At 42.2% G+C, this 18064-nt stretch overlaps 1 protein-coding gene across 2 annotated transcripts; it reads left to right on the top strand.

The window, feature by feature from the left end:
- The first annotated feature begins 1128 nt into the window (after nt 1-1128).
- prkacaa (protein kinase, cAMP-dependent, catalytic, alpha, genome duplicate a) lies at nt 1129-15818 on the top strand. 2 transcript variants are annotated; one of them, XM_054608000.1, is made up of 10 exons: nt 1129-1340; nt 10196-10257; nt 10722-10850; nt 11621-11719; nt 11821-11903; nt 11988-12114; nt 12241-12336; nt 12546-12668; nt 13969-14133; nt 15154-15818. In XM_054608000.1, exons 1-10 carry the CDS (start codon nt 1295-1297, stop codon nt 15277-15279), a joined length of 1056 nt encoding a protein of 351 aa, XP_054463975.1. In that variant the 5' UTR covers nt 1129-1294; the 3' UTR covers nt 15280-15818. The 2 variants fall into 2 exon arrangements, with proteins under 2 accessions (XP_054463975.1, XP_054463974.1); XM_054607999.1 differs by lacking the exon at nt 1129-1340 and adding an exon at nt 6371-6837.
- The last annotated feature ends 2246 nt before the right edge of the window (nt 15819-18064 follow it).

Here is an 18064-nt window from a genome sequence, read left to right on the forward strand (position 1 = left end):
TCATGATATGGTTTAAGACAAAAAAGTGCCAACTCTGTTACACAAATATCACTGTGAGTGTCTTCCTATATTTTCACATTTTACTAAAAATAGCCTGTGTTAACGTCACGCCCAATCACAGATCGGTCGGATAAAAGGGGTGGCTAGGCTACAGAGCTGGCTTTGGAAAAATACTGCTGTGCAAATAGGATTGCGATTGCAAAATGTGACAACGTTGGATTTGTCTCGTGCACGAAACTCAGTCCAATAAATACAAACAGCTGATAATTTAAAGCTAAAGGGGTGAAAAAAAACACAATTACAGTTATGGGCGTATTGGCTACTAGCAAGTCTAGGGGGCGGGACTAAACATTTTTGACGGACGAATTGCATCAATGCAATGCTTGGATGCGTTGACGCTTAGCCAATCAGCGCTCGAACTGCGTCTTCTGTCGCGGAAGGATCTGTGCGTGTAGCCAATCAGAGGCAGCGAGGGGCGGGACCCGGCGGATGGATGACTGGAGTTTCCCTTGCGGTCTGAAGATTAATGGAAGGGGTCTGTTGATCTTAGGAATCGACTATCAGATGGTCGGTCCCAGGAAACCATTGCACTTGATGCCTGGTTTAGAAACGAATGGAGAGAGATCCATTTGAAATTACCGACAGCGGAAAAAAAGAATAACCTGGAGCCCACTTTAGTTATCCAGGTCTCCACCGTAAAGGCCTGCCTGCACAGAGAGAGAGCACCTGGTTACTTCAGGCCAGCAGACGACTGCGAGGGACGCTAAAGGCTAACGCTAGCTCCGCCGTGAACGTGAGACAGAACAAAAACCCGCTTTCGACGATCTCTCTAATGGTCCAGACCGGATTGTGGATAAACCAAGCCGTCTCTGGACATACAGGACAACCGAGTGACATCTCTATTTATCGGGGGCTCGCTTGGAAAACCCACAAGCTAAGGCTACAAAGCTAACCTCCACTGGCCATCTCTCCTAGAGTTAGCTAGCGTGCTAGCTCAGCTAACCACAAGCTTCAGTGTCAGCTGCAAGCTTGTGTGTGTGTGTACTCTTGGTTGGGGGTGGGAGGGGGGATTGCAGAAATCCTCAAGGAGAGGGTGTTTTTTTGTTTTTTTTTTTTTTTTTTTTTTTTTGTTGTTGGAGGAAATACATTTACACAAGCTAGTCAATAATGGTGGCTAGGAGCTAGCTGTCAGCGTCATTGAGCCCAGCGACTGCGTTAGCGGTGTAGCATCACCCATCGACTTGTGAAGGAGAACTCAGCTGAGCCCAGGGACCCCCACCACCAGCCTGCTATCATGGGCAACACGCCCACCGCGAAGAAGGGCAATGAGATGGAGAGCGGTGAGTACCCGTAGGCTCCCGTAGCTGCAGCAGCTAGCCATGTCATGCTACCTTGACGTTGGATCGTTTTGCAGGGTTGCTGCTATTTCCTGTTTCCCCATAATGGTACCTAAATACAAACATCCTCTTATCAGCTGTGCAATGCATCAAGGCCCAGAGACCCTCCACACTGACCCCATGCAACATGGCTTTAGTCACCCTGTTCTTAAAGGGAGGAGTGCATCATTTGCTAAACTTTACCGGTTTGTAAACCCCCATTAAAAGACACATCCACTTCACATCCACATTTGCTTCAAACAAGCTGTTGTACTGTGGCACAGTGTTAATCTCAGCAGCAGAGGATGTTATTCATTCTCTCCGCCGATTCTGTGGGAAAGCTCGTGATTTTTAAAAAAGCCTCAGGTTATAATCATAAGAAGCAGAGAGGATGACAACAACCAGCCTTATACAACAGTCATAGGTTCCTTTGGTGTTCATGTGTTTCCGATTGTTTCACTTCCATCCTATCATAAGGTTAAAAGCTACAATAACATTGCAAACCTAAAACACCCTGTGTAAGCTTTTCCTTTACACTTTTTTTTAATAAAGTAATTATTTCAGGACAAATATATTCGTCTGTTTAAACAAAACCGTTGTTTTTAAGAAATGCAGGGGTTTTGAAGCGTGAAGATTACCATATTTTGGGATATTTATGTGGGTGTTGTGTTGAACATTAATGCAGTTTGGACCCCCCGATCATGGAGTCCCACAGGCTGTGTTTGACAGTAAGTGAGTGGAGGGGAGTTGGTTGTTATCAGGGAAGGTAAAAGCCACCAGGACGGGGGTCATATGATGCATGATGGTGATCCTCTCCAGGCAGAAACTTGGGAGTTGAGGAGTCTCTTGAACATCATGTGATGAGCAGCATTTAGAACAAGGGCTCTTGTATGCGTCACTGTGTGTTTGTGTGTGTGTGTGCAAGACAGTAAGGAAGATGCTCCCCTTAACCAATTGTTTTGTGAGCTGTTGTTTCCCGAAACTTTTCATTATGTTGATAAGCTTCTTGCACGTCAGATCAGTTTTTTTAACTATAATAACCTAAAAATTACGGGGAGGTTTGCATAAGCTAGCAAAACAAATATTTACACTCAGCCTCAGAGGTCAACTACTAAAATATGGACAAATGTAATCCTATTTCCTAATAATAAACCACTTGTTTACTCAAAGAGTTTGGAATTCCTTTTCCCAGTCGGGACAGCTGGCCTTGGAAAAGGCTACGGAGGACACTGTTTTATGGTTTTATCCATGACACCATAAATAACTCAAGTGTGCAAAGTCTGTGCAGGTATCTGCAAAATGAGTGTCAGCTCCTTGTTGCTGGTAGAGAGTATGTGTGAAGATATGCCTCCAGTCCCTCTGTAATGTTAACCCATCCCTATTCTGACTCACCGGATGTAGACTGTGGGTATAAGCCTGTCGATCATTTCAGCTGCCATTCTCCTCCCCTTCCGCTGTGTGTGCTATCTATTTTGCAAAGATACCATTGCTGCATCCTGTGCGAAGCGATGGCCAAGAGTATTGTATGTCTTTTAAACCAGTCACAATTGACATTTTATTTCCCCCCTGATACCAGAATGATAAGGTGCGGAGCAAGACATTTCTTTAGCGCTGACACCGTGTTGTGGAGACAGGTCTGGCTATGCAAGACTAACCCCTCACTGATAAACCTTGTAACAAGGCCCATGACTCTCAGGTATTGTAGCAGAGAGTTATTTTTATTTATTTTTTTATGCTCAATAAGTAATGTAAATAGGTGGATAGTAGTAGGTTAGAAGACAGAGCTTACACTGCTCCACTGGAATATTTGTTCACATGTCATGCTTCACATCTTATCAACCTGATCGCTGTAGGTCCAACCTGATCCCCAGAGACAGGTGCGGACCAGGGGGCCAGAGCCAGCAACCAGGAGCGTAATTTTCCACAGAGCAGCTAGAAATTAAGGACAACATGGCAGCCTGTTATTCTTCCTACTGAAAGAGAGAGTGTAGATATTGAGAGCTTGTTCTGGTGCCCAGGGTCTCTTTCTACTAAATTTTCCAGGCTGGAGAAGACGAGCGCAGAGTCGCCGCACTAGTATACAAAGCTGATTTCTGGCCCATGGGAGGAAGCAGGGCGGATAGACACTCTGTGAACTGCAGCAGGAAGTGAAGGAGCAAGGAAGGTCCAGCCCAGGCTTTCCACAGTTGGTCATCGCCTCCACTACTCCATAAACTAAACACAGCCAGCCGGGATAGCTTGAAGTTTTGGGCCCTTAAGACGTTGTTGGTATCACATATTCTGGATTTCCGGCTTGTTAGAAACTCTGGACATACTGCAGGTTTGAGACTCTGCGCTGGCTATCAGCCGACCTCCTCCTGCCTTTTTACGATGTCTGTGATTCACAGGCTGGCAGACCGGCTGTTTCACCGAGCCGGGCCCTGTCTAGGGGACACAGGCGGTGGAGAAGGCAGACATGACCAACCACAGGAGGAGCTAGAGGCTTGCTGCTGGTGTGAGTTTTCATTCTGGAGCTGGACAGAAGCAAGGGTTTGGTAGTAGTTCATGCTATTAGTCCCGCTAGCTTAGCCAGTCACAGGCCGAGGTCAAACCCGTACGTTTAACAGAGATAATTAAGCAAGTTTTTTTTTTTTTCTTCATAAGGTTTTAACCAAATGCATATCATGACCTGGTGAGTTGAGCGTCTGTTAGCATTAGTGGAGTGATCTTGTATACAAATAGACACACAGAGCAGCCTGTTGTTTGTCTCTTCTCTGTTGCCTATTGTTTCCCAGTTACAGTTCAAAGGAAGGCATTTCCCAGTGAATGTGGAGGTGTCTGTCAGGCACCATTCTGCACAGCATGATACTATTCACCCTAAGCTGTTAGGCAGTGTTATAATGAACCTATCTAAACAGACATGTCTTTTTTTGGTATAAAGCTCTTGTGTCATTTTCTGTCCCACTGGTAGTTATTTTTTATTTTTTATTTTTTTGAATCTGTCTAATTGAATGAGTGTTTAATAGCTTGGAAATATGTTCCTGTACTTCACACACACCTCCTTAACATGCCAGCGTTATGGCATAAGGGATTGTTGTATTGAACCTTTTGTATTTTGAATTGCACCTCATATAATCAGGTGGCACCCTGTCAAATTGCAACTCCCTCTTTCTATAAATATCTGTGTGGCTCATGTCCTGCCCCTGCTCTGCACGCAGCTGGTTTGTGTAACAGGGGCAGGTTTGTGTTTGGATCGCTCATCACTTCCTATCTCCAGTTAAAGGGGCTTTGTTATAAGCCCGCACTGATTACCAGTGGACCTTACTGGTGAAACGCCAATCAGCCACCTCTGATAAGCTTACAGCACTGAGTTGGCAAGTTGACATACTGCCAGGGAACAATCCTGAGACGCAAAATCCAGCAGCAGCAAGCAGAGCACAACTTGAGGATGGAGTGCAGTGATCGGGAAAGAAACGGTGGTTTTCCTTTTTGGATTCTAACGGCAACAACAGGCGTAGATGTAATCCCTGTGTCTTGTAAAGCTGCAGTAGCATTTACGGGCAGAGATACTGAAATCTCCTGTTCTCTGCGGCAAAATCAAGCTATAGCATACAGTAATGTCATGCATCATGAAATGAGGGCTCCCATAGGATCCCCCTCAAGCCTTATCTGTCGGACACTAAACAACACTTGTAATAAAGGAGACACAAAGTGAAAAATGTCCGTTTAGGTTTTAGCCTCCCACCACTGAAGCTTATTGGCAGGACGTTAGAAAATAACCCACTAGATATTTGAGACTAAAATAACAATGAAATAATTGGCGTTACACTAAATACCTAACCTGCTCAAGTTTAGTTTGGCACTACCAAACAACTTCACTTTTTGTGTGCATATGACATACACTGTACCAATAACACACAAAGTAGGACAGTTTATGTTTTCAGCCAGGGGTCATGGTAACACTGCAGATCTACTACTCCACAACAAGTACACAACGAGACAGATGGATGCATGTACATAACCTGGCCTTCACATTTTATTTTTGGACAATATTTTGCCTTTAACAAATATTGTGCCTCCTGCAATCTGAGAAGCAGGCCATATTTTTGTTTTGATAAAATGTGGATTAATTGTGCAGCCCTAACATGAACAGAGGGGAATGGAACATGAAAGTGTGACGTGACCAGCAGTTCAGTTTGTCGTCTCCTCTGCTCCCGGACTGATCATTAAGTTAACCGGCCAATTCAGTTTTTACAGTCAGATGTAAAGTAGTAGATTTTGGCAGTAACTGCTTGCTCACCAGTCACAGTAAAATATATACTGCCAGTATTGAGCTGATGACTAGTAATTGATTTCTCCCCTTTGCACACATGAAAACACTTCCTTGGTTCACATATTGCTCTGATTGCCCTCTAACTTGTTTCTTCGGCACCAAATGGGGATGTTGGCTTTCTGAACAAGGCCTGGTGAAGCCTGGGACCTGATTTGGCGCGCTTCACAGTTAAATATCGGTCAGCTCGCCCTAATATAACCCCTCTGTGCCTGCGTCAGAGTGGGCCAGTGAGGCCCAGGGGAGAGATGCAGGATTGATTTTTTTTTTGATTTTTATTTTTTTTGAGAATCGATTCAGCACTGGCACTACATTGACTCTCTGGTGCATTTGGGCAGGGTGCAAAAAAGTTTCACTGTGGTTTGTGTGTTCCTTATTTGCCACTGTCTGCTTTCTATGTTTTTATGTTTTATGAAAACACCAGCTTGAAGAGTTGTTTTGCAAATGTGACATCTGATTGGTTCTGCTAATTAGGGAACGTTTCTCAAATCTAGACTTGTCGAGTTCATCTCCAGGGTCGTCACTTAGGCCTAGTTTTCCATAGGACTTCCTCTCTGGGTTGGATAAATATACCAGCTAGGGTTTCACGCCCCTCCCCCTTGTGATTATGCCTCTGTTCAGATCAATATATAGCCTCTGTGTGCATTTGTGTGTGTTTGTGTGCGTGTTTGACATGGGAGGGAACGGCAGAGAGAGTACTTTGTGTACAGAATAAATATTGATACAAACCAAAGCAAGGGTCCAATTGATCTGTGTGAGCGTAACAGGAGCAGAGCTGGTCTCCATGCTGTGTTTGACTGCACACTGGATGTGGATGCCACTTTCTGAACTTGGTCCCCCTGCAAAGTGACGGTCACAGGAAAAGGCTGAAGACGCCCTGCTGGCGAGGACACTTGACCCCTCTTTCTGTGGATGAGCGGGGCCTGCTGATCTGACCACGGTGCTCTCGGAGGGGGAGGAAAGGTCATGAATCAGTGACTTTGAGGAAGAGGCCAAGGAAGACGAACAGGGGAGACTTTGCAGGGCTAATGTGTGACAGGAAGAGCTCCAGAAGGCATGCAGGAAAGAGGGAGTCATCCTCGCGCTCGAGTGAATCAGGGTCGCGCTCGGCAGATGCTGCAGCACCCGAGGTACCCATAGTCATCCCAGATGGTAAGGAATTTGGGGTCACAGGAGAGTTGAGGGGGTCGAGCCTTAGTTGATCACCTGCAATTATCATGGTAGCTATGGCAACCAAGCCTCAGAACAGAGAGATTTCATATCATAAGACCATTCCTCACAGACAGCTGTTGATTTTGCCAGTTAGCTCCCAGCTACTTTGGCAGCACCCACGTCTTTGGTCCGAGCGGCTCCAAGTTATGACAGCGATGGCCCCATTCGTGGCTTTATCTACTCTGAAGTGGGAGTTGAGCAACTTTCACTGGAAATGTTTTCTCCCTGTTGACCAGTCTGCCTCCAGTGCTCTCTGGGAGCAGCAGCAGCGCTCTCGACGTGTTTATGCGAACTTTGCTCTCTGCCGTTCTCGCTGGCTTTCTCCCATCCTATTGTTGGAGCTGCTGGTCTTTGGAGAATTTGCAGGAAATCACATTAGCCAGATGAGGATTAAGCCTTTGTGTACTTTTCAAGTGCAGTGTTTGTGAGACATGCACGATTTTCTATATAGGTCGTTGCAATTTCTTTAACGTTTTTCATGATAGTTATCTCAGTTTTTCTCTTTTTAAGCAAGTCTAAAAGCTCAGTAGTTTAAATATTAATACCCAGAAGTCAGTGAATACATTGCTATGCACTTACACTATCGACAGCTGAGTGGCCTACTTCATTTAAACTGTGACCTTGGCCTTTGTTTTGCATCGATTACCTAGGCAGATGGACGTTCCACATTGTCCTGGAAAGCTTAACATAGTTTATGTTTGTTTTTTAGTTGTTAATACATTAGTATCAATGATATATATTAGTACTGATGTTATCAGGGTTGGAAATTAACTTGTTTGTTGCTGGAGGGTTCCAAACTCTACCAGCCATTCAATGGATTAGCATTGGCTATTTTGACTGTTGAGTGAAGCAAATTTACCAACCACTTGCATATTTTACCAGCTTTTTGCTGGTGGCTGGTGCTAATTTCACTGGATGTAATTGTCCATTGTTTTGACTTTGAACTCAGTCCTAGATTTTAGGAAATTTTGTTTTAAAATGTTCAGGGTACAATTGGAAGCATGAGATTTGTAATGCTCTTGCTTTACATTTACTATAGTGATTAGAGACAATAAAAGAGAACTTTGTCCTTCCAATTTGCAATTACAACCTCAAATATCTGGCTTTCTGGATAACAGCAGAAAAAGCTGTGTGCCATCGTCTGCTAGGGCAGCTCCCGTCCTCAATACTAGTACACAGATAGTCAGGAGGAATGAGGAAGGACTGGTTATCTACATGTTCCCACAGAGCAATGTGATTATCCCCATAAAGATAAGGGCAAAAAAATGAATGGTTGCATATAACTGTATGTGTGCCAAGCTGTCAGTCTCTGTGCACAGGCCTGGGTCTGTTGGTCTATAGTGGTGGCAGGCGTGTTTGTGCGTGTGTGCACAGTGTTGCTCTGTTATCACCAAGTGTATGTGGCATCAGGTTAAACTGCACTCTTAGCATGGATCAATTTATTATACCAGATCAATTTATTATTCCACAACTTTGCATTCACAAGTGTAGAACCACTGACTTCTTTCTAGGGGTCCACTGAAAAGAAAAGAAAGATGAAAGGGAAGATGGGTAAAAACTTGGTCGGCAAATCTGACTTTGGCCATAATGCAGCATCATGGGTTTTGTGGTTTTGGGCTGTGGCTGCATGCTGGATCCACTTCTAATGTCATTTTTACAAGTCTGCTCAGGTTGTGTTAAGTTGTATGGGCACCATGACTGACCGGCAATGTCTCCATCTCCTAGATAGGATTCATTTCGACTTTTGTTGTTTTTTTTTTTTTTTTTTTTTTTCGTCATTCCTGTGTAGCTTTAGCTTCATGTTTGAGATTGGTGCTGTCTTTCTGGATCTCTAGAAGTATTTCTGTGTGTTTTGCTGCATTTCTTTTACCCTGCGTTTTCACAAGCCATCCCTGTTCTGCTGCAGAGAAGCATCCCCACATCATGATGCAGTGGCAACACCATGAATCATTTTGGGGATGATATGGGGGGGGGGGGTGTCCAGTGTTTGGCTCGCTGAACATAACATTTTGTGTGATGGTTAAAAAGGCCTTATTTTCACTTTGTTTCAGAGTCTCTCACATGAAGTCTAGCAGACTCTAGCTGAAATGTCATGTCCATGGCTTTCTCTTTGCCACAGTCCCATAAAGCTGTGGCTCGTGAAACTGTTGTTGAATGCATAATGTCTCCCATCTCAACCAAGAACCCTGTAGCTTCTTTAGAGTTGGTAGAGGCCTCATGGTTGCCTCCTCCATCAACAGTACCTGGCTTGCATAGACTCTGTTTTTGAGGCAAGGTGTGTCAGATCTTGTCTATTTTTTTTTTTTTTTATCTTGCTGTACTATCAGGGAACTTTCCAAGCTTTTGAGTTTTTTTAACCCTCCACTGATTTTCAGTGAACTTGTCATCAGTGGTTTTCTGTATCCTCTTGTCTTGATTCATCAACGTTTTTGCAAGAAGATTGACTCACCAGCACTTGGTGCTTGCACATACAGGTTTATTTTAACCCATAATTACTTGTCACACCTTGATATAATAAAGATGATCTCCTATGTGGCTTCTAAAAGCAATTGTCTGCTCTTGTCTGGTATAGTAACAAACAAATATTTAACTAATCGTTCATTGTATTTATTCTTGTTCTTTTAAATTAGAGGTTGACCAATTAATGGTGCTGATAGGACGTTTTGCAAACTATAGCTATCGGTGGAACTGGGCTCACGTAGTGGTTGATAGCAGCACAGCAGCCACCAGTCAGGTGGGGTTATACAACACCGTCTTTAATGGAAGCTCCACACACATTATGAGTTCCACATTTGCTGAAGATATCTGTGTGCATGTGATTAACTGCTGATAAAAATCCAAACTACTAAAAAACAGTTGCCTCTCAGTGCACTCCAGAAAAAATGCATGACAGACTTTAATAGATCGTTGGAGATATAAAAATAAAAAAAACATAATTCTTCACTACATGGAAAAACTTTTAACTCATTATTCTGGCTACAGGGTTAGAAAATGTTGGCTAAAACTCTGTTGTCCCAGACATAGCTGATTTTACAGCAAACTGACATAATGGAGGCGTTTTCTATTTATTTCTGTCTCTAGAATATATCTCTAGGAAAAAAAAAATATATAAACACACACACACTTATGTTAGCATAAGTTTGAATTCACAAATTCAGCCTCATGCATCTTGCACGATATGTTCTTTTCTGGGTTCTGTTGATTAGTTGTGGTGACCTATTAAACAAAATCCGGTAAGTCTGGGCTCATAAAAACCGATGAACTCTCTAATGAATATGCACTTTGTTCCTAATTACAGTGAAGGAGTTTCTTGCCAAAGCCAAAGAAGATTTCCTGAAGAAATGGGAGAATCCAGCACAGGTGAGAGAGTGAAAGAGAACTACTTCTCTTTTCTGTTAAATCATTACTTTCATTCTATATAATTCTGTCATTGTTATGATTTTGAAGTGTTTTGTTAATATTGTAAGTGTGATAATGCATCTAATAATACATCTTAAATGAACTTGACCTCTGTTTTCACATACTGTACTTGTGCACTCTGGTAGGCTCATGGAAATAGTCCCTCCCATGAGCAAATCATTTCCTATTTATTTTAGAGGAGCAGTGCTCCCTCTACTGGGCAAATGTGAAACACCTGTGTTTGTGTGTCACTGTGTGTGTGTGTTTCACATTAAAACAGGAAAATATTTATAATTGACATGAAGACACATTTTATGTAGGTATTATTTAGGAGAAACAGTGAGCTGAGGTAGGGTTTTTCATGGTATGTTGTTGGCAAGTATTTATTCACATATTCCTCTAACTGACACTCTTCTTCCCCTCAGCAAACTGCGGCATTGGACCACTTTGAGCGTTTGAAGACTTTAGGCACCGGTTCGTTTGGCCGAGTCATGCTGGTTAAACACAAAGAGTCGGGCCAGCATTTTGCCATGAAAATACTTGACAAACAGAAGGTACAGTACTTTAAGCTTTACTTTCAAAGGAAATGGTACTTTGTAAATAAATGTGAATGCCTAACTTGTGTTTCTGACATTATATAAATGTTCTTTTTGAAGATATTGTATTCGTAATATACCAAGACGTTGACGGTCACTCTTAAAGAGTGTTTATATGAGCACTCTCCTATTTCAACTTTAAACCCTAGAGCCATAGATATCCCATATCTACTATCAAGTATACAGCCTAGAGGTGACCAAAAAGTGGAGACTTTGTAGTCGGAAGTTGGTAAAAAAATTTGACCTTTTTATTAACCAATTTATTGAACAAATTGTTAGTCATCACCAGTGAAAAGTGTTAGTGATCTCTCTCTTATCTATGACGCTTGCTGTTTAGCAGCTCCATGGAGAAGAAGAAGCGCCTGTGACAAAAACTTTTTTGTAGCGCTAAAAGTGGATCTTCTGATCTTAGAAATATCATAAAGATCACTTTGTTCTCAAAGGAAAAGTTAAAATGTCCTACAGTGCCATGACCCTAGTATCCAGTGTATTCCCACTGAAAGAGTGCTTTTAAAGATCAGATCATGTCTGACGTAGATGAAATCTTGCATGCGGATGGAGGAGTTCATGTTCCAATGCTAGTTTGGTAACGTTAAGACATAAGAAAGACTTAAGACTATGGGTAAAAGACTACTGACACAAGTAGTGATCCTCTTTCTTTTTTGTTTCTGTAATGGTGCTTTATCATTTGCTAATTTGACGCCCTATTTTGTCCTGATCCTCACCAGGTAGTGAAGCTGAAGCAGATAGAACACACACTGAACGAGAAACGTATCCTGCAAGCTGTCAGCTTTCCCTTTCTGGTGCGACTGGAGCACTCTTTTAAGGTATGCATTAAAATACTTAATCTGGTTATCTTCTCAGCATGTTCACCTAATTTTTGTGTGTTTTTTCTTGTCTAAGTAAGATTTTGCCAATTTCTCTACAGGACAACAGTAATCTGTATATGATAATGGAGTATGTACCCGGCGGCGAAATGTTCTCCCACTTAAGGAGAATCGGTAGATTCAGGTGAGTTGACTTTTAGGCGACTCTTACATTTTTTTTCTATGCACCACTGGTTGAATTAAATATTGTGCCTGATGTGTTTTGCAGTGAACCACACGCCCGCTTCTACGCAGCCCAGATTGTACTGACCTTTGAATACCTTCACTCGCTGGATCTCATCTACCGAGATCTTAAACCGGAGAACCTGCTCATCGACCAGCAAGGTTACATACAGGCAAGGATTCCATGTTTGTTATAGTAGCCATCAACAACAATTATGTTTCATTGGTATCTGTGGTTGTGTGTGTGTGTGTGTGTGTGTGTGTGGTCAGTGCTCAGAGCTGTGCTCTCTGTTCCCCAGGTAACAGATTTTGGATTCGCAAAAAGGGTGAAGGGCCGAACCTGGACGCTTTGCGGCACCCCAGAATATCTGGCACCAGAGATCATCCTCAGTAAGGTAAGTGTTCAAACTCCTCAAACAGTGAACGGCACTGCTCCTAATGTCACAAAGGCAGGAGAGTTCTCCACATGGGACTTCATTAAGGAAGCCATTTCACTCTGGTCGTACATCAGCTTTAGGACTGCGGAACAATTTATTGCTCACGTCAACACTCTTATGTGTGGGAGTTTTTGTTTTAAGAACGGATGTGACTGTGTGTTTTCCAGGGTTACAATAAAGCAGTGGACTGGTGGGCTCTGGGAGTGCTGATATATGAGATGGCTGCTGGTTACCCCCCCTTCTTTGCTGACCAGCCTATTCAGATTTACGAGAAGATTGTATCAGGGAAGGTGAGTAAAGAAATTTTTAATTTTTTTAAGTAGTTTGATTGCTCCAGCACAACACAGCGCACACTACTACGCTGTTCCTTAACAGAGGTGGTGGTTTGTAAACTAAAATGCATTTTAAAAAGTCCATAATTCCCACCAGTGCTGTTTTCGGCAGGTGTTAAAAGAATTTATCTTAGAATCGTCACAATTATATGAAGAAGATTGTTGCGGTTATGTGAAACATTTGCAGTTTAAGATTAAAAGTCAAAGGTAAATTGTCAAATAATGAAACTTCTGCTTCCTGTATCAAGTGGATTCTCCTGAAGAAACTGCAGTTTTTATTTTTCCTCTTACTATGGGCACCATTGCATCACCATTATAGGAGGGGGACAAATGTACTGCTCTTATCTCTTCAGTTTCTCTGCCCATTTGCATTGGAATACAGCCCATAATGAAATTATGTGTGCATTGTGTTTCTCTTCATTTCTTGATCAAGACACAAAAGTACCTCAATGAATCTAGCATAAACTATCTTAGAACTATTGTTTAATCTTTAATGTTACTTTTGGCTTGTTTTCTTGTAAATACATGCTTGTAAACCTGTTTGTCACGGGGTAATTCCATATAGAAATAGAAAGGTAGAAAGTCACAGATTTGTTTCATAGTTTATCAGGTACACACACTGATGTCATTCAGGTTGTACAGTTTAACAAGACACACAACAATAAACGTTATAAATCAGGCAGACAGCATTCCTAACATTATAGGTAGTAGGGGTGAGCCTGAGTAGTCGACATGTCGATCTAAGGAGCCTGATTTGACTACCAATCTCACAGTTGAATTGTCCCAGTGACAGAAAAAGTCGGGGACACCCTTATCAGTTATTGTTCATCACGGCATTTGAACAACACGGCTACACAAGCCCTTGGCGACTTTGAACCTGGCATCAAAGCTAACGTCAGGCAGGCCAGTTTATGCATCCCCCAAATGACCGTAATCTCTGGCTTTTGTCGTTGACCCTAACTCAACGGAGGTGAGAAAAGCAAAAGCTACCAGTGGAAGGCTAAGTGACCCTGTGGACAAAAAAAAATGACTAACTCATCGGCAAGGTCAAAGGAAAGTGGAGTAGAGCAAACAGGCAGATGTGCCACAACCAGGCCAATCACATCCAAATTCAACACTACTGGGCACATTTTAGACCGAACCAGTCACCGCACTACTCACCACTCACAGGCTTGCACTAACCTAAAGTTACTCCAGATGTTATTTACAAATAAGAACATGAGATATAAAACACTCACACTGCTTTCACTGTTTGCAGGTTCGCTTTCCCTCCCACTTCAGCTCAGACCTGAAGGATCTGTTGAGAAATTTGCTGCAGGTGGACCTGACCAAGCGCTTTGGCAACCTCAGGAACGGAGTCAACGATATCAAGGGCCACAAGTGGTTCGCCACCACTGATTGGATCGCCATCTACCAGAGGAAGGTGAGAGGGCCGGCCTTTAGACGGTAGTAATGTGTTCATATGGAGCTCACCTCCACATTCTGAAATGGGAAGAGCAGAGGTAAAGTGATGCTGTCAAAGGAAGGTGGCTTCAATGAGCCGTTGGTCAGTGGAAGTGTCTTTAGTCTACATCTGGCTACGGGTAATTTCACCCCGTCTGTGCGTCCTCTGAACGATGATATTACATTGGAGACGAATGGGGAAGCTGTCTCCAAGTCTTCTTCTCTAAACACAAAAGCTGGTGGATTCAGTAGAAATAAAGCAGCACCACAACATACCAGAAGTGGAACCAAGTCCTCCTCAGTTTGACATTACAGCAGCTATACAAACAGAACCATATGTTTGCATAGCTGTTTTAATGTTGAACGGTTTATTAGTATAAAATCTCAAACCCAGTTGTCAAAAGGGTTTCACAAAGTTCACTATAAGGAACCCTTCATAACCTCGGACTCATCAGGGAAATGCTGCAGAGAGAGGGATCCACACACCAGGGCAGTCAGGCATGTAATGAGTGCTGAGAGGGAGCAGACAAAGGTTAAATGTTGACAACAATACAGACCATAAACACAATATGGAAAACAAACACTATGATAACAAGGGATTTTTTTTTTTTTCATATCCATTTTACTTTTGCAGCCTGTTCATAATACAAATGAATCCATCAAGTTCATACTTTTTTCATGAAGTTGTTGGAAATGAATTCTAGGAAATCTAGGAAATTACCAGCTAAAATAGAAATTGATGAGTTGGCTTGAGGGAAAGCAAATGAGAGCACATGATCACTAAATGAGTCCTGCAGTATGTCTTCCAAGAATTCACAGATGATTTCCTGATTGCATTTTGCTCCCAAACTAACCCGTCACTTTTTACAACTCTAAATGAATATAAATCTACTTTCAATTGTCACCCGGGACCTGTTCATAGACATCCAGTAGTTTATTTTGCTTCTCCCTGTTAAACACTGCATCATTCTGATGGATTTGATTGTCTTGTGTGTTTCAGGTGGAAGCTCCCTTTATTCCTAAGTGCAAAGGCCCTGGTGACACGAGCAACTTTGACGACTACGAGGAAGAGGAAATCAGAGTCTCCTTCACAGAGAAGTGTGCAAAGGAGTTTGCTGAGTTCTAGATTCCAACCATGAGTAGCGGAGGGGAGAGAGAGAGAGAGACAGACAGACAGACAGACAGGGGTTTAGAAAGTAAAAAGGCGAAGGAAGGGAGTGCTAGGGTGGACTGCTAACTTGCTTATTTGTAATGACGACAACAATGTAATCCCCCCCCCCCTTCCCCCCTCTAACCCCCAAATGGAAAGGTAGGCAAAGCGAAGAAAGATCCAACAGAACCAGCAGTGTTGCCTTCTCTGATTGTTTCTCAACTGTTATCTATTCATTTTATTTATCCCTCTTGTGTTTGCGACAGGGGCTCGAGGAGAACAGGCATAGGTTGTGGCAGTCCAGCTATACTTGTATCTTTCTGACGGTGTAATGACACGTTTTTCAGTCTTTGCAGGTTGAGGCATTGATTTTCTGTTAAGGTACTGAATCTGCTAGGCTCCTTTTTTTTTTTTTTTTTTTTTTTTTTTTTTTCTCTTTGGTTTTTTTTTTTTTTTGGAACGGGCCCTTTCGACAAGCTTCTCAAAGAGCGATAGTTGTATCTTGTCACCCTGGTCCCCCCCCCCCCCACCCACCCAACCTCCATCTCTCCATCCTGAATCTGTCCAAGCAATACCAAGTCCAACAGATGTGCCTATCATAATGCCAACTGGTTGGAAAACTGTGTCGAAAGCATTGGTGCAGAGCTTTGGCTACGGTGGCATCAGCCCTTGTGCCCGTTTAGTTTAAAGCTTGAAAAAACTCTCTGCACCTGCCTTTTGTCTGCTAAATGTGGCATGATTATTGGGTAGATGACGCGCTCGCTGCAGCTGAAGCGGTGGTGACCTCTTTGATCAGAGTGAAAATGATTTATCGCAGTAAACTTCATCCATGTCTTGCTCCTTTTGGGGACCTGTGAGAGATGGTAAACCTGAGGTTTGCAATTAAGTCTGTCTTTCTCTTAGCTGAATTTACTAGAGCATTTTAAGAATCCTATTGGTGATCATTTTGTCCTTTTTATGTCAATCTCTGTGCTTGTGTGTTATTTAGTGCTCATGGGTGGGTTAAAAAGCTGTGGTTTAGCAGCAACTAACATTGTGGTCACACTCCTGACTATTGTTTATTTAATAAATAAAATCTATTAATATATATATACATATATATATGTATGTATGTGTATATATATATATATATTACATCTTTTTCAAGATTGTCTCATAGGTGTGAAACTGAAATTAAGATTTCATAAATAAACAAATATATTTCTGCCAAATTTGCAAACTGAGAACATTGCAAAGTTTTCTGTATGTAACTATGACGGTGGTGGATTTTAATACGCAAAAAAGTAGCAAAACCTTTCAACAAAATGTGCATGTTATTTTTGTACAATATCACTTTTAAAGAAAGATGGCAGAGCATTACGCTTTACTTGTGCTGAGGTACCTGGGATCGTGGATAACATGCTTAACTATTGAAATGGAGTCTCGGCTGCTCTGTTTTGAAGATGGAACAAGACCCAGTTCAATGTGTCAGAAAGTTCTTCTGGGCTTCGTTCATTGATCAATTGTAGGGCAAAGGTTTGCTGATAATTGTCACTGAACTTGTGCTTCTCACCATGATAATTGTTTTTTTTTTTTTTTTCTTCCCTTCCCCCCTTCTCTTGTATATACCGTACATGTAACACCTTCACATAGATTTACAGTCCAACCAAATTTTTGGGACTGTTGAGATTGGAGTGTTTTATTTCCTTTTTCCAGCTTTCTATGTAACAAATTAAACTAAGGAAGCTATCCTAAAGCTGTCCCCTTTTGCCAAGTTTATTTCTGTGGATGCAAGACAATCGCAGACCAAATCTTATTGCTGGTTTGTTGACTGAAACTTGGTTTGATGAAGGATGTTTGCCCCCCCCCACCCCCCACCCCCACCCTCCATAGGCCCTAGGTGCTAGACTTTGTCCATCTCACTGAAAAGCTTCTGTGAATTGTTAGATGTGCATCAATTTGTCATTAAGTCTTGTATCATGACATTTTTTGAGAATGTTTTTCAACTCTAAATGATTTCGGTAGGCTTGAGTAATTATTATTTTTGGCAGTCTCTTAATGTAATTGAGATCAAACACAGGATATATTTTGAATGTCTTGAATTGTCTGATGGAGATGGTTCAATGCTGTTTGGAGACATGATGTGTGTTTTTTTAATGATACATGTTTATCTGGTGACCTTGGTTTTTTCTTGCATGTGGTAAAGCAACCCAATGGCAAGACATCTCCTGGACCTGAAACATGTTTATGAGAAAATCATAGTTCCCACTGCCGACAGTCTCGTCGCTGTTTAACCTTTTGATTTGTTGAGCGTCACATTGAACAATGCAGCGGATCACCAACCAACTTGTCTTTTGCAAATACTGAAGCACATGCCGCAATCCTTTCAAATCTCCTATTTAATTGATTTGTGCTAATTATTTGAAACTTTGAAGACACTATGTAATCCTTTAAAGAGAGCACATGTAATATCTCTGGTCTTTATGTTCTGACAAATGACTAAATAAGAGTTTGTGTGTGTGTGTGTGTGTGTGTGTGTGTGTGTGTGTGTGTGTGTGTGTGTGTGTGTGTGTGTGTGTGTGTGTGTGTGTGTGTGTGTGTGTGTGTGTGTGTGTGTGTGTGTGTGTGTGTGTGTGTGTGTGTGTGTGTGTGTGTGTGTGTGTGTGTGTGTGTGTGGAAGGCGACGCCACATGATCCACTTCAGACACGGAGGCCATCACAATGTTTTTCCTTTTTAAATTATTTTTGTTTCCCCACACAAAACTTCTTGTAATTTGTCTTT

This window comes from Anoplopoma fimbria, chromosome 11 (genome assembly GCF_027596085.1).
Source record: "Anoplopoma fimbria isolate UVic2021 breed Golden Eagle Sablefish chromosome 11, Afim_UVic_2022, whole genome shotgun sequence".
Classification (NCBI taxonomy): Eukaryota; Metazoa; Chordata; class Actinopteri; order Perciformes; family Anoplopomatidae; genus Anoplopoma; species Anoplopoma fimbria.

What these genes read in the sequence shown, in the direction of transcription:
- prkacaa (XM_054607999.1), top strand. Translation starts at nt 6,714, where the DNA reads ATGTGTGACAGGAAGAGCTCCAGAAGGCATGCAGGAAAGAGGGAGTCA. An exon ending in AGGAGAATCGGTAGATTCAG is followed by an intron (nt 11,904 to 11,987) that starts GTGAGTTGACTT and finishes TGTGTTTTGCAG; the next exon opens with TGAACCACACGCCCGCTTCT. An exon ending in AGAAGATTGTATCAGGGAAG is followed by an intron (nt 12,669 to 13,968) that starts GTGAGTAAAGAA and finishes CACTGTTTGCAG; the next exon opens with GTTCGCTTTCCCTCCCACTT.